Raw genomic sequence first — 13,393 nt, 5'->3', positions numbered from 1 at the left:
GTAAAGTTATTCTCAGGTATATAACACCAAGCAAAGTAACTGTAATTCTAATAACTGCCTCCTGCTCCACTCCATGGGAAGTGCTCCAGAGCAGCTGCTGCCAGAGCTGAGAGGATTCCCATCCAGTGTAAAATGGATGACACTGTGCTGATTAGAAAAAATACTGTTGAAAATTTCAAGCAAAAATATACCCAAATACTTCCTGCAGAATATAATCCAACTTTATTAAAAAGCCAACATTCAGGAGAGATTATGGCATCTGTATCAAAGGCTCTGCTGCTGAATAAATGGTAATTTTCTTCTTACTCTCTAATAACAATTAGCAAAACCTAACTCTTCAAGTTGCATTTAACTTTTAAGTGCTGGAAAAATGATGAGATTAGGAGTATTAAACACAAAAGAGCTCTAGACAGGAGCTGTATTTACAAGTTGACCCAGCCCCAAAGGAAAGCTGCAATTTATCAAATACCAACAGAGAGAAAATAAAGCAAAGCACAATGGAACTGTAGGAAAAAAACCCCAAAACTAAGACTGCATTGGTTAAGATTGAAAAAAACTTGAAGGTCTGAAATAATGTATGTGAATGTCAGTCATTATTTTGCCAGTGTGCACATCCCCATCTATTTTGTGATTCTGATTTTGCAGAAGTGTCACTTACAGCCAGGAGATACTTAAACCTGTTATTGAGACTCGGGGAAACCTTAGAACAAGCAAACCTCTTATTGGAGCAAGCACACCCACTTTTTGTGTGTTTGCATAGCTCAGAAGCCCCCTCCTCCCTCCCCATGAGGATTTGGTACAGGTTCCTCTGTTGGGGTCAGTTCCAGAGCAGCTGTAGCTGCAGTGCCACCCAACACACAGATTCAGGCAGGGAGCCTGATCCTCACCCAGCATTTTTGCTCTCTAAATACTCAATCTGGAAGGGAACAACCTCCACTATGCTATTCAAGCATCTGCTTTAAATGTTTTTTAAGGCACTTCCAAGCTATGTGAAGACCCCATTTGTTCTTACAAACTTCCAGAAGGAAGTGCCAGTTTCTAGAAAACTCTGCTTTCATTTTAACTCTTGGCATACACCGTGAGGTATGTACCATAGGTTCCCCGTCCTGCCATCTTATGGAACTGCTGCCAGGTGAGTGGTCCCTGCACATGCTGGATGTTCTCCCAGGTCCTTCCTGTTCTTTTCTTCTGGATGGCATCCTGGAGAAAGGGCTGCAGTGACAGCAGCATCCGCACCACATCCTGGGAGGAGAGCATGCTGATATCCAACACTGCAGAGGAGAAAGGAGCATCAGTCATTTTCAGTGAGGAACAGGAAGAATGATTTTGAGGTGGCAACATTTTTTGGGTTGTTGTTGCTTTTTATTGCTTTTCACAATGCTCATAAATTAGTAGAACTCATTAGCTTAATGGCATTTTATGTGCTACTTCATGAAAATATTGCTGAAATAAAGGTGTCATCACATTCCTGCTCACACACCTTTCAATGTCACTGTTGTCCAGCTCAGTTAATAAGGAGTCAGAGCATCCTCAGCATATAGACAGATAATATTTGATTATAAAACCACTTTTTTTTTCCCCTTATGTATGACCTTTCATACAGGGCAGTTCTTTTCTGCCTGACTGCTTATACCCTTCTTCAGAAGACAAAAAGGGCTGTAATTCTGCCCTTTCCTCAACTTGTTTTGCATCTCTCCTTCAGCTCAACTTCCACAGATTCTTACACAATGTAGTCCACGCAGTCTAAGGACAACTGGATTACCAGTAATTGGGATGTCATTTATAAAGCTTTCAGAGACCTACCTTACTTCTAGAATATTTTCATGCATTTCATGCATCCCGCACAGGGATTAAATGTCTCAGGACTGGCAAGTTTCAAACAAATTTACAGAAGTGACAAAAGAAATTCAAAGAGAACAAGCAGCTCCTCTGACCCCTACCATTGCTGTGAGGCCAAGAATGTACAGTGGCACTTCTGACCAGGGCTTCATCCACTTTTCCACCAGTGGGGTTGTCCACATACTGCCTGCCCTGCTCCAGGGCATTGAAGCACTCTACCCAGGAGTCGTTGCTGTCTGCCTGCAGCCGGTCGTAGCTCCAGTTCACGCAGGGCAGCGCCTGGCGGTTGTTGGAGGCCATGTAGTCCAGGCAGCTCAGGGAGGTGAAGGGCTGCGTGTGCTGATTCTGGAGGAGCAGGAGGAGACTCATGGGAGGTTCCTGGCTCCTTCGAGCTCCCTCTCCCATCTGAGAGATGAAGTTGCTTTGGCAGATCATCAGTCGTCTTTCTGCAGCTTGGCCGATGTCTGAGGTCTTGCCAAAAATATCCAGCTCGTCCTCGATGAAGAGCCCCGAGTTGTAGCCGAGCTTGCGGTTCATGATGGCGCTGAACCCGCAGGTGCAGCGGTACTGATCCTCGTTGGAGGAGTCCGGGATGTACAGCCCCACGTCCGCACCCTTGATGTTCATGTTACAGGCGCATATGCAGCAGCTGTCGAAGTTGCGGTCTTTGAAGATGTTCAGCACGGAGTCTGAGAGGATCAGAGTGACGTAGAGGCTGTGGGCCTCGGGGATGGGCTGCACCGTGCCCGGCTCCACCGAGTTGAGCGGCCGGGTAGTGGAAGGGGTGGAAGCGGGTGAACCTTGGTCCGTGCTGTCGTACTTTACAGATCCTTGGCCGCTCGCAGTCCCCCCCCCTCTGGGAGTCCTGGGGGTCCTGGGGGTGCGGGGGGTGGGGACGGAGAAGCGGGGAGTTGCTGGTGAGGGCAGAACCCCTGCGCCGCTGTTGCTGGCCGGAGCAGCGCTGTTCAGCGTCACCGGGGTGTTCATCTGAGGAGTGCTCATCTGAAGATAGTCTTGGTCAGCCAGGCTCCCTACACTAGGCACATTGCTACAAGAAATAAATGAGAAAGAGTCAAAATGCCAGCACAAACCTTTCGGTTGGGAGGACTGGTCTTGTCAAAACTTATTTTTAAATACAAGGAGATGGTGAAAACTGAGAGAGTTCACTGTGATCTTGGTAAAGAACACACATTTTGCTCATAACCTTCTCCTCGTGTAGCTCAACTAAAATTGTAATTCTCATCATGAACACTGCTGTTTCTTATCTGTCTAATGGAAAAGGTACCTTCTGAGGCACTTAGCCCTCTTAAAGATTATTCTCACAGCCTAAAACTCAAATGCTTCTGAGAAGAGTATCTAGATAAATTATCAAGTTAAGTTTATAGGATATTTTTCTAACTCTTTTGGGGAAGAGAGAAAGAATTATAGTTGATCTCTAAACACAATTATCTGTAGAGAGATATACATTAGTAGAAATGAAGAAATAATTTCAGAGGCATAGAAGTCCTACCTTATTTTAGAAACCATCATTTACATTACTGTCACAAGTCCTGCACGTGGCACTCACATACAGTGTTGCCTCATGGTGGTTTGTGACTGATAACAGTCTTACAGATAACTATAAATGCTCATTCAGTCTGCAGCACAACATGACACATTCCATTATGAACTCATAGTCAAGCACAGCTAAGAACTGTATTTTTGGGTCATCTCTTGCCACGACTGGTTTTGATTACGCTGGTTTTGTCAGTTTTTTGCCAAATTCAAATGACCTAGGAAGAGTCTGTACATTCCCATGAGATCTGTCTTATCCCTGGAATGACTCATTACAGATACAATGAATATATTATGAAAATAATATGATCTTAACTTTCCTCTTTCCAAGTTTCTAATAAGCTGCTCCCTTTTCTTGAAATTTCTTTGTTATGTATTAGGGACAGGAAAAAGTGTAAGAACTCACAGAGTCTCTTGATAAAGGAGGGGAAATAGGTTTTTTCCATGTTTGTCTGTTCTTACAGAGTATTTCTGTGTTATTCCAAAGGAATACTATTTTAATGCTCACATATCATTAGTGACTTGAAAAGGAAAATAGTTAAGACCTCATTCCTTAGGAAAATTTATTACCTTGAACTGATGTATGTCCAATTCAAAGCAAGAGAGGAAAAAAGTAAAACCCAAACAACCCAAGGCTTGAAGGAGTTCTGAATCCAAAGCAAACCAAATGCTTCAGACTAATAAGAAAAGGTGACCTAGAAACCTTGATTGGCAATCACCACTCTGTCAGAAGCCTGCAGTAATCATCTTCACTCTAATTGGATTACATTGAGAATGAAAGGGGTTTTTTCCCCAACAAATACCTGAAATTAATAACCAGCTCAGGCCTGGTGAATCACTTACTATTATGAAGAAACTGAGAATTAAATTGCTCCCTAGGGCCTATATCAAGGGTTTACAATTTCTTTTTTGCCATTCTTTTGAGAACACTGAAGGATCCTTTGGAGCTGCAAAAGGACTGATTTAAAGGATCCCTGGACTGATTTAAAGATACAGGCAGCTTCCTCTAGAAATCAGTGCAGTGCAGCAGGAGACCTTTAACTATTATTATGCATTTTAAGAGGTTTTCTTAATTTAATGGTGAAATTCTTGACAGCTCTCAAAATCTCCAGTAATTAATTTCTTCTATAAACAGTGCTGATTTCTGAGAACTGAGTAACGAACACAAGGTTTTTAATTTATTATCAGTGTTTGCTTATAGGTCACAGCACTCTGATACTTGGCATCTTTTGGTTTTGTATTTAGAGCTGGGGAGGTGGCACCTGCCTGATGAGCAGCTCCAGATGTGACCCATTCAGGTAAAATCCCAAGAACTCAGAAGCACTAACATGAGGAGATGGAGAGGAGAGGGGGCACAGGCTTAGGCAAAATTCTAAGAGCCCTCAGAAGGCAAAATGTTGTTGTCAGGACTGGGTAGCATCAGACTGAAGCTCAAACTGAGTACACAGTTACAAATGGGAGGGGAGCCTAACTCTAAGCTGGAGAACTGGACACTGAAATGGGAGTACACAGGTGTGAGAGTTTAAATGCAATCATTCCCTAACATTTCTGGTTTACGTTAAATTACAGTATTTTCCTGCATCAGAAACTGCAATTAATTCAAGTGTCATTTACTCCTGTTCTTGGAGTGTAGTGGACACACACTGTAACAACACCAATGTCCCAAACCTATTTTTAATTCAGATGTTCCCAGATGAACAGAGCTTTTTTTATCTCACACAATGACAAACTTACAAGGTTGAAAATATCATCTGCAGGTCATTTTATGGTCTGGTGCATAGTAAAGCACTGGTAATAGATGCAAACATTTTAATTAACAAGCCATTTGAGGTATGAGCATGACAAACTGATTTTCTACACAACTGTACTCACTTGTAGCCATCTCTAATGAAAGTGGCTGCAGGTGGCAAAGGAAGTTGTTCAATTTTAGGAGGAACAGCCCAAGAAGGCCTGAAAATGCAGGCATCTGGTATCTTCAGAGGTAGGAGGCACTGGCTTGGCAGTATCTTCAGTGGAGCAAATAAGGAGGAGCCCACAAAAGGTTGAAATGATGGAACTTTGTGCACGTACGAAAAATCCTGTAACATCCAAGTGACATGGTTTACAACAGTATGGTAAGACTGCTCTTTATTATTTAGATATTTATTTTTAATTAAAACCTATTATATTGTTTGAACCCTCTACAACTGTGTCTTTTCCAAAATTAAATACGTATTTACTTATTCTACAAAACACTCAAGAGCAGGATTTTCATTGGCTGTCATGTCTGCTTGCAGAGAATGATGAAAAGGAACTTCAGCCAGAGTTTCTAGAGCTATTCCAAGTTCCTTTCAGAAGATCTAGTCCCTTTGAAGCACTACTGCAAAGTAAAATTATTAAAATAGTCACATTAATCTTTCCTAGCACTTCAGTATTTGACAACTCATTAGTTGTTTGCTTTCTTTCCCCTTGCACCTTGTAAAGCATTGATAGATGAGCAATGTGTGGATCTTCAGCTGCTGAATACTCAGCACAAGAAAACTACTTACATGTTCTCAGAATGATTAGCAATGGTTTAGGTGCTTGTTTCCCCACTGGTGTGTATGAGCAGGTGTGACACACTTAAAGCAAGTCAACTGTGCTGTTGGAAATGTTATCAGGCAGAATTAAGATATGTATCTTAATACTCCTAAAATGGTTGTGAAGGAGATTAAAATATCTTCAGTATCAGTGATGCCCTAAAATCTGTTCCCACTTTCAGCTCAGCAAGTTCCAGTACAGGTTTTCTTTCCAGGCCCAAATTAATCCTAGTCTTAAGCAAATACTTTACTGCATGAACAGCAGAAAACAACCAGCAAGACACATGGCAAGGCAAAGTCTTACAAACCTTATAAAAAATTACTTTTAACTTCTATAATGGTATAAAAATTGGTAGATACACCAACTATAAAAAGCAAATAGACAACTGTTCCTGAGCAGAACCTCTAAAGAAGATGCCTTTCCTCACCATGCCTTCAAGTTCCAAAGCTGGGGCAGGAGGAGGAAGAGACCTTGCAATAACAAAGCAGACTTGCTCCAGGTGGTTAACTCTTCACCAGCCAGGGGGGCACTGCTAACAACCCCCTTACACTTTTGCAAAGTCTTTCCCAGCAGAATTGTGTAGCAGCTCTCCAGCAGCTCAGCTGGAGCATGGGTGTCAGCTTATGTGCAGCCCTGGGATCTTCACAGGCTTTATCACACTATGGAGACACAAACCCTGAATGCAACCATCTGTCCTAATTCCCCCAGGGACAGGGACTCCCTCCCTCTCCCTGCTCTCATAGAGAAGGTCACCCCAAAGTTTGCCTGTGCTTACATTCAGTCTGCCTAAGGTACACCCTGACCAATTCAGAGCTGACTGAATCATTTATACTAAGAAACATTTAAATATCAGTGTGTCATATTGATATATAGCCACTTCTTGTCCATGCAACTGCAAGTGCTGTATCTTTCCATGTACTGCTCTCTCAGCAGTGCAGATGCTTCAAGATAAACCTCTGGTTAATTCCAACATTCCCAGGAGCAGCAAAGGAGAGGGAACAAGGTGTTGTAAGGGAAAGAAATGGCTGCTGAAGGAGAAGGAACAGGCTGAGGCTGATTAGGGATAGGGTGGGCCTGAGGGAGAAGAATTAGAAAATCAAGGGCTGGGGTCTACTAGGAAGACAAAGTTATAGTCAGTGTCTCCCTTTTTATTACCTGCACAGAAATGAGCTTCCTGCAATGTGTATTTCTACAAGGAAATGTGCATTTTTAAATTAAAAAAACCCTCAGCCTCCATGCATGGAAATGTGATAACATAACTTTGGCAAAAGTGACAAAAATTGACTCAAAAAGTTAAGTAATGCAGAATACACACACAGAGGCAGAATGATTCTGTCCTACCTCTTAACCTGTGCTGAAGATGGAACAATGAAATACAAGTCAATGTACACTAAGTGCTTATGTTGAGTCCTCTCATGTGATGCTATGGAAAAATGGATACATCTTGATATGTAAAGTCTGGGAGGTGAGAACCAGGGCCCAGCAGCAGAGTCCCCATTCCAAAATAGTTCTTTACTCAGATACACTATTGGACTCAATATAGGAGTAACTATGTGACATTACCTGACCTGTGTTATACAGAAAGTCAGATAAGAATGGTCCCATCTGGCCTTAAAACTTGTGAAGTAACATCAGCTGAAGAAGAAACAGAGCAAGTTCAACCCCTGGGCTTTCTCAGAGACTTTCAACCCTAACCAAAAAAGGCAACATTTCAGAAAGAAAAAGGCAGCCCTTCTACATGCATGTTTTTATCCTTGCTGCATCCCCAGAGACTGGCAGCAAGGAGTGGCTGTACATAAAAGATGCTACAGAAAATTTATCCGAAGAAATAAATAATTTAACAGCTACTCAGCTTTTTTTCAAATACGAACGTTGTTAGGCACTGTGCTCATTTCACATACAGTGCTGCTTGTTTCCTGACAATACTCAAAAACATTACAAATATAAAATTACGAGAAGAAAAATACCTACAGTTAAAACCAGGGAAATAATTAAAAGGTTTTTTAATGAGCAAAGACACTTTTTTCCCAACTAAAGACTGATATGCACTTTATACAGCTCCTGTTCCCATTTGCTCAAGCAGCCTGCAACACACACTTCATGTGTGTGACTTGTTTATAAAAACCAAAACATACACAGAGGAGATCATAAAAATACCAGATCTTTAGCACATTACCTTGATTTCTTCAGGTTTAGGGCTACCTAATCCATCTTCCACCTCCATTTTAAACTCAGTAAGCTGCGTTGGAACCATGTTGACCATGGGACTTTCCATCATTCCCAAGGTAGTCACAGTCTCTGAACTTATTCCATCTTTATAATTCATTACTGGGGAGAAGGCAGGATGTTGTTCTAAAGAAGGTGGTGTTGGGAACATCCTTTGGAGATCTGCCACAGCTAAATATGATGAAATAATGCACTGTTAATCATTAAAATATCAATTCTCAAGGAAATCCCATAAAACATAAGAGCTCTTATTTCATCAGTTAAAAACTAGCAAAGATTCTACTCACTATAGTTCTGATACAGTATAAATCTTGACAAAAAGTTAACTGCTAGAGATAATTTCCAGCAATTCCTAGGGTTTACTTTACCAGCTTGTTGTTCAGCAGAGAAACACTGAACTCCCAGGTACACAAATTCTACATAAAATTTTAACAGCAACAAAATATTTCATAACAGAAGAGGTTAACTGACATTAGTGCAAAGTTCACCCCAAGAACTGTTACTACAGAGATACGGAGTATTTTTTTATCCCTTTTTTAGAGCTGATACTGAGCCCTAAAACGGGAGGCCTTTGGAATTAGGGTGCACTTAGCAACATTTTTCCACTGTCCCATTGTCATTGTAGTCTCATTTGGTCCATAGTGACATAATTCCTGGAGAGAAGAGAGGCTACTGTTGCTAACACAAACAGACAATTTTGCTTCAGAATCAGACTGCCAGGCATCCAAAAGTGACAAGCATCAGAGGAAGCCAAAAACTGCAGACATTAAGCCAGGAAAATCCCTAAATTACTTCTTATTAAATGAACCTAATGTAATCATCTTTCCTGTATTATTCTTTTTTAAGCAAAAAAACTGAAACAGCCCAAGCAGACATGATTAATCAAATCTAATGCCATTAAACAAAACTCAAGAGTAAAGTCCTGCATTTTCTCTCCAGCTATGTTCTTTTTACTTCCAATTCAAACAGGTGAGGTCCTCTCAAAATGGAGTTTTGTTGGTATTAGCAGTCCAAGCTGAACCCAAAGTCTTCAACAACCTGGAGCAGTAAATAATGGGCTTTTTTTTTTTCCTTCCCTTTCTCAATCTTTGAATGAAAACTTCACAAGACCTTACTCTTGTCTTGATCTAGGATAAATTCATGTTGAAAACAGGTTCAGCAGAATGGAAAAACCTATTTTCCAGCCCATGCTAGTACAAAATAGAATCCTCAGGATGCCAGCAGGATTAACTACTGCTCCTGGTTTTCAACAAAGAGGAGTGTGCCTTAGAAACTGGAGAAAGGGGCAGGAAGGAAGGTTACAATGAAATGTGGTCAGTAGGACCTGATTGTGGTGTACAAGTCATTTGGGTTCCCTGCAGCTTCTGTCGTGCTGGTGGCAAGGGGACAGCTACAAAGCAGAACTGGGGGGGATCTCTCCAACCTGTTTCACACAGCTCTATAGTACAGACTCACTCCAGTTTGCAAAATTCTGCAGTGCAGATTCATAAAGAAGTTTAATTACAAAAAGTCCCCCAAGCCTACAGCAACAGGCAAACTATCATTATTCATTTTCATGTGTGTCATGCTTGAAAAAGCTTTGCATATTTTAAAAAGCTATGGATCAACTAAACCTGTCAAAATCCAGTCTTTGTATACTTCAGTCTTCCACATATGAGTAAATCAGCACAGCCTTTATGGGTCCATAAAACTCTGACTCATCTCCCTCAGACTGTTTTTTTCTTCTCCTCAATTTATTCTCATTACCAGCTAAAGTTAATGAGAAGGCATTAAAGAATGATTTGCAGAGAGATTTGATTTCTGCTTAGAGCAGCCACAAAAATCAAATATTCTTCCCCCTCACCACTAAGTAATTTGTAATTCATACAATGACTGGTTAGTATTATATCAAAAATTCTCACCTGCCTCCTCTCACACAAACATACAAACATTTCTCTTTCACCTCAAGAGAAATTCCACCAATTTGAATAGAACCAAAGTATCAGTTATGTTGGAAAAGACCTCCAAGATCATCCATCCAACCCTAAACCTAACACTGCCCAGGCTACCCCTGCCCCATGTCCCTCATCCCCACATCCCCAGGGCCTGAAACCCCTCCAGGGATGATGGGGACTCCAGCCCTGCCCTGGGCAGCCTGGGCCAGGCCCTGACAACCCTTTCCAGGGAGAAATTCTTCCCCAGCTCCAACCTAAACCTTCCCTGGCACACCTTGAGGTCATTCCTGAGCCCCTCCTTTCAGGTGCAGGCAATGCCAGGAAGCCCTTGTGTCTCCAAGTTATCTTTTCCAATAGCTGTTGGCACAGTCCTTACAAAAAAAGCCCTATTTATTGTTCATACATTTTCAGAATACTACATTTAATTTCTAGGTTTCCTGCACTCCTGCAGCCTGTCTTGTACCTGGGCATCACTTCTGCCATAAACATCTGTAAAAGGTCAACAATGTTTCTTCAGTTAGAACCCAGTTCTTTGATTTTAATTGTGCACTTCCACATCTGGATTAAACCCTGAAGCTGATTTTAGCCCGAATTTATCAAATGCTGAATGCAATTTACTTCCAAGACAGGTTGTGCCATAATGGCCAACTGGTAAGTCACAGCTTTACATTCTTTAACTTCTTTAGAAAGAGGAATGATTTATACTTAACAAGGGTTCTGGTAATGGTGGAAGTGACAACTGAGTTTAAACACTGAACTCAGAATAGAGGGATAGCTTCTAAATGGAGATTAAGAACAGATCCCTCCCATGCTTCCAACCTGAAACAATGAGGTCAAAAATCAGCAACTCAAATCTCAGTAGGCACATTAAAATAAATGTCAATTACCATCCACTGTTTTTCATAAAATCTGCTTCTCCTCTTTTAATATTGGCATCTGGTAATTACAGAACTAAGTAAGCACACATTACTAGCAGTGTGGCAGCTGTAAGGACACTTTCCCTGTCACCAAAGCAGCCATCAGCTGTTACTTACTGGGTGGGTAGGGTACTGCTGTTCTACCATCCTTCCCTACAGGGCGTTCCTCAGAGCCTGCGGGGGGCAGCTTGGACGAGCGAAGAGCTGGTGAGACAGCCTAAAAGCAAAATAATCCCATACCATATTAAAAAAATATCCAAAACATTAGAATTCCATAAGCTATTAAAAATTCTGAAAACTCTCTGAATGAGCTTTCCCAAGAAATACAAAAAGTGTAGTTTTCTACTCTCCTCTCCTCCCCCCACCCAAGCTGTCTGGATTTCTTTGTCCTCTTTAAACAGTAAGACAAACAAGAAGTTTCTGAATAATGTGCCTGTCTATACACCCACCCCCCACTACACAGACCCATACATATAACCCTGTGTATCTATGTACACACAAATTATATTGAAAATGTTATCACAGGCACCAAGCTTGAAATGAAGGTGAGAACTCTGCCTGCTTCCCTGTTTGGATTGCTCCAAGATTCAACCACACTGAGAGTAAGAATGCCATGAGCAGGCAGCCACAGGGACAGCTCAACACATGCCCACTGTAAGCCAGGAAGAACACTGGGTCCAGACAGACTTCACAGAAAAAGCTCTTTTTTTATTTGACAGAGCAGTTCTCAAGGTGTTAATATGCAAATCTACTGAAGGGCAGTTTGTATGAAACTACAGAACAGGGAGAAGTGGTAAATAAATTGGGGTACTTGATAACAACTGCCAAAAACCAGACACTAGACTTTAAAACTCTATTATCTACTATCAGCAAGTTTAGGATAATCTTCTGGATCCTTATGTCTATATCAGATTAAAACCAGTAATTATTCAAATCTTTCCCTTCCCATAAGACTTGCTTTTCTTGGAAACTGATGCAATCAACTTTTCCTTCTGTATTTCACAATATTCAGCAACTATTCCTTCTTTGCACTGAAATAAACTCTTTGTAGGAACAGAAACATGCTTCAGAAAATTACAGAAATTCAGTGAGCCTCAATTTATTTTAATTTGATGCTTCTCAGACAAGGTAAAAAACAGAATCACCAGTTACTGAAACTTAAAACCTTTCCCATAACTCTCCAAAACCCACAAATTACTGGCACAAGCTAAGGACATGAAACCAGAGGTAATGCATTTATAAAGCAAATACACTGCTTTCCCTCTGTGTTCTTACAGCCCAGCTATGCAGTGACTGTGTCAGCAAGTTGGTTCTGTGCAGGTTCCCATCCTCACAAGCTGAGGGACATCACAAACCCTGATGTTACATCAGTGATCTCTGCATGTTCTTTAATCACACAGTGATGATTTCTCTCTTTGATGCATCTCCCTTAAAACAACTCTGAGAGCAATTCTTCCCAGTTAAGCCCAAACCTGCCTCTCTCTTCTCTCTCTCCTATTTCTCCTCTATGTATCAAGGGAAATTGCTCCCTTCTAGGATTCTGTCCCCCTCCTCTGCTTTTCCAGCCAAAGTTAGGTCCACCAAACACTCAGTCCTACAAAGACTTACACCAAGCTCATCTTCATCTGAATTGTCAAAGATATTATCTAGGTCATGAAGTGATGGGGCCAGATCTGTCACCTGTGTGAGGCTACCAGAGCCCACTCGGCCTGCAGCGTTATCTTGCCGGGTGTCTGGTAAAAAGAAAAGGAAAAAACATGAAAAATGGGAGCAAAGTTAAGAAACACAAAATGCACTTTTCTAAATTTCTCACTCCAAGCATGAAGTGCTTAGATTCTCATGAAGAATCACTGAGACCCCTTTTCTATCATGTAGCCTAGAAACAACCTTGTAGTAAAGTCTTCAGCGAGCACCAAGGGCCGTATTTTATTATAAAAAGGACAAGCAGACTCAAGTTTTGTCCATCTCAGAGCTCTCTATAGCTCTCAAGTTACAGGCAAACATTCAGTATGTGATTTTTCCTCTCAGATTTTGCTGTCTACCTTTAAGAGTTTTTGCTTTGCAGAGTGAATGGAAGGGCTTTTACTCACCAGTCTTAGGAGCAGAACTGAAAATAGACATGGCATCTTTTCCATCAGGAACTGGTGTAGAATGACCAGTTGTGGGGATTTCCTTGGTACCAATTCCATCTTCTGACTATACAAAAAAATTAAAAGTTATTAATGGGTATTAATTTAAGCTCTGTAACAACAACTATTTTCCTAAGTCAAGCCCAACTCAGAGCTCTGGATTCAAGGTTTGAGGATTCCACATACAACAGTTAACCCAAATAGCTAGTATAGGTAATTTTCCACTTCAAATTCT

At 41.3% G+C, this 13,393-nt stretch overlaps 1 protein-coding gene across 2 annotated transcripts in view; it reads right to left on the bottom strand.

The window, feature by feature from the left end:
• Nucleotides 1-13,393, bottom strand: part of MED13L (mediator complex subunit 13L) — a 176,639-nt gene that overhangs the window by 22,967 nt on the left and 140,279 nt on the right. For both annotated transcript variants that reach the window (XM_071762972.1, XM_071762974.1), the window contains exons 12-18: nt 13,120-13,225; nt 12,638-12,762; nt 11,147-11,246; nt 8,129-8,349; nt 5,266-5,471; nt 1,941-2,887; nt 1,092-1,271 (exon numbers count right to left, since the gene is read on the bottom strand). In XM_071762972.1, the coding sequence (XP_071619073.1) occupies nt 1,092-1,271; nt 1,941-2,887; nt 5,266-5,471; nt 8,129-8,349; nt 11,147-11,246; nt 12,638-12,762; nt 13,120-13,225 (1,885 nt within the window). The remainder of the gene's footprint in view (nt 1-1,091; nt 1,272-1,940; nt 2,888-5,265; nt 5,472-8,128; nt 8,350-11,146; nt 11,247-12,637; nt 12,763-13,119; nt 13,226-13,393) is intronic.

This window comes from Heliangelus exortis, chromosome 19, assembly GCF_036169615.1.
Source record: "Heliangelus exortis chromosome 19, bHelExo1.hap1, whole genome shotgun sequence".
In the NCBI taxonomy this organism is placed as follows: domain Eukaryota; kingdom Metazoa; phylum Chordata; class Aves; order Apodiformes; family Trochilidae; genus Heliangelus; species Heliangelus exortis.
Note: the sequence above shows the minus strand (reverse complement) of the source record. Positions and strands in the feature narration are given on the sequence as shown.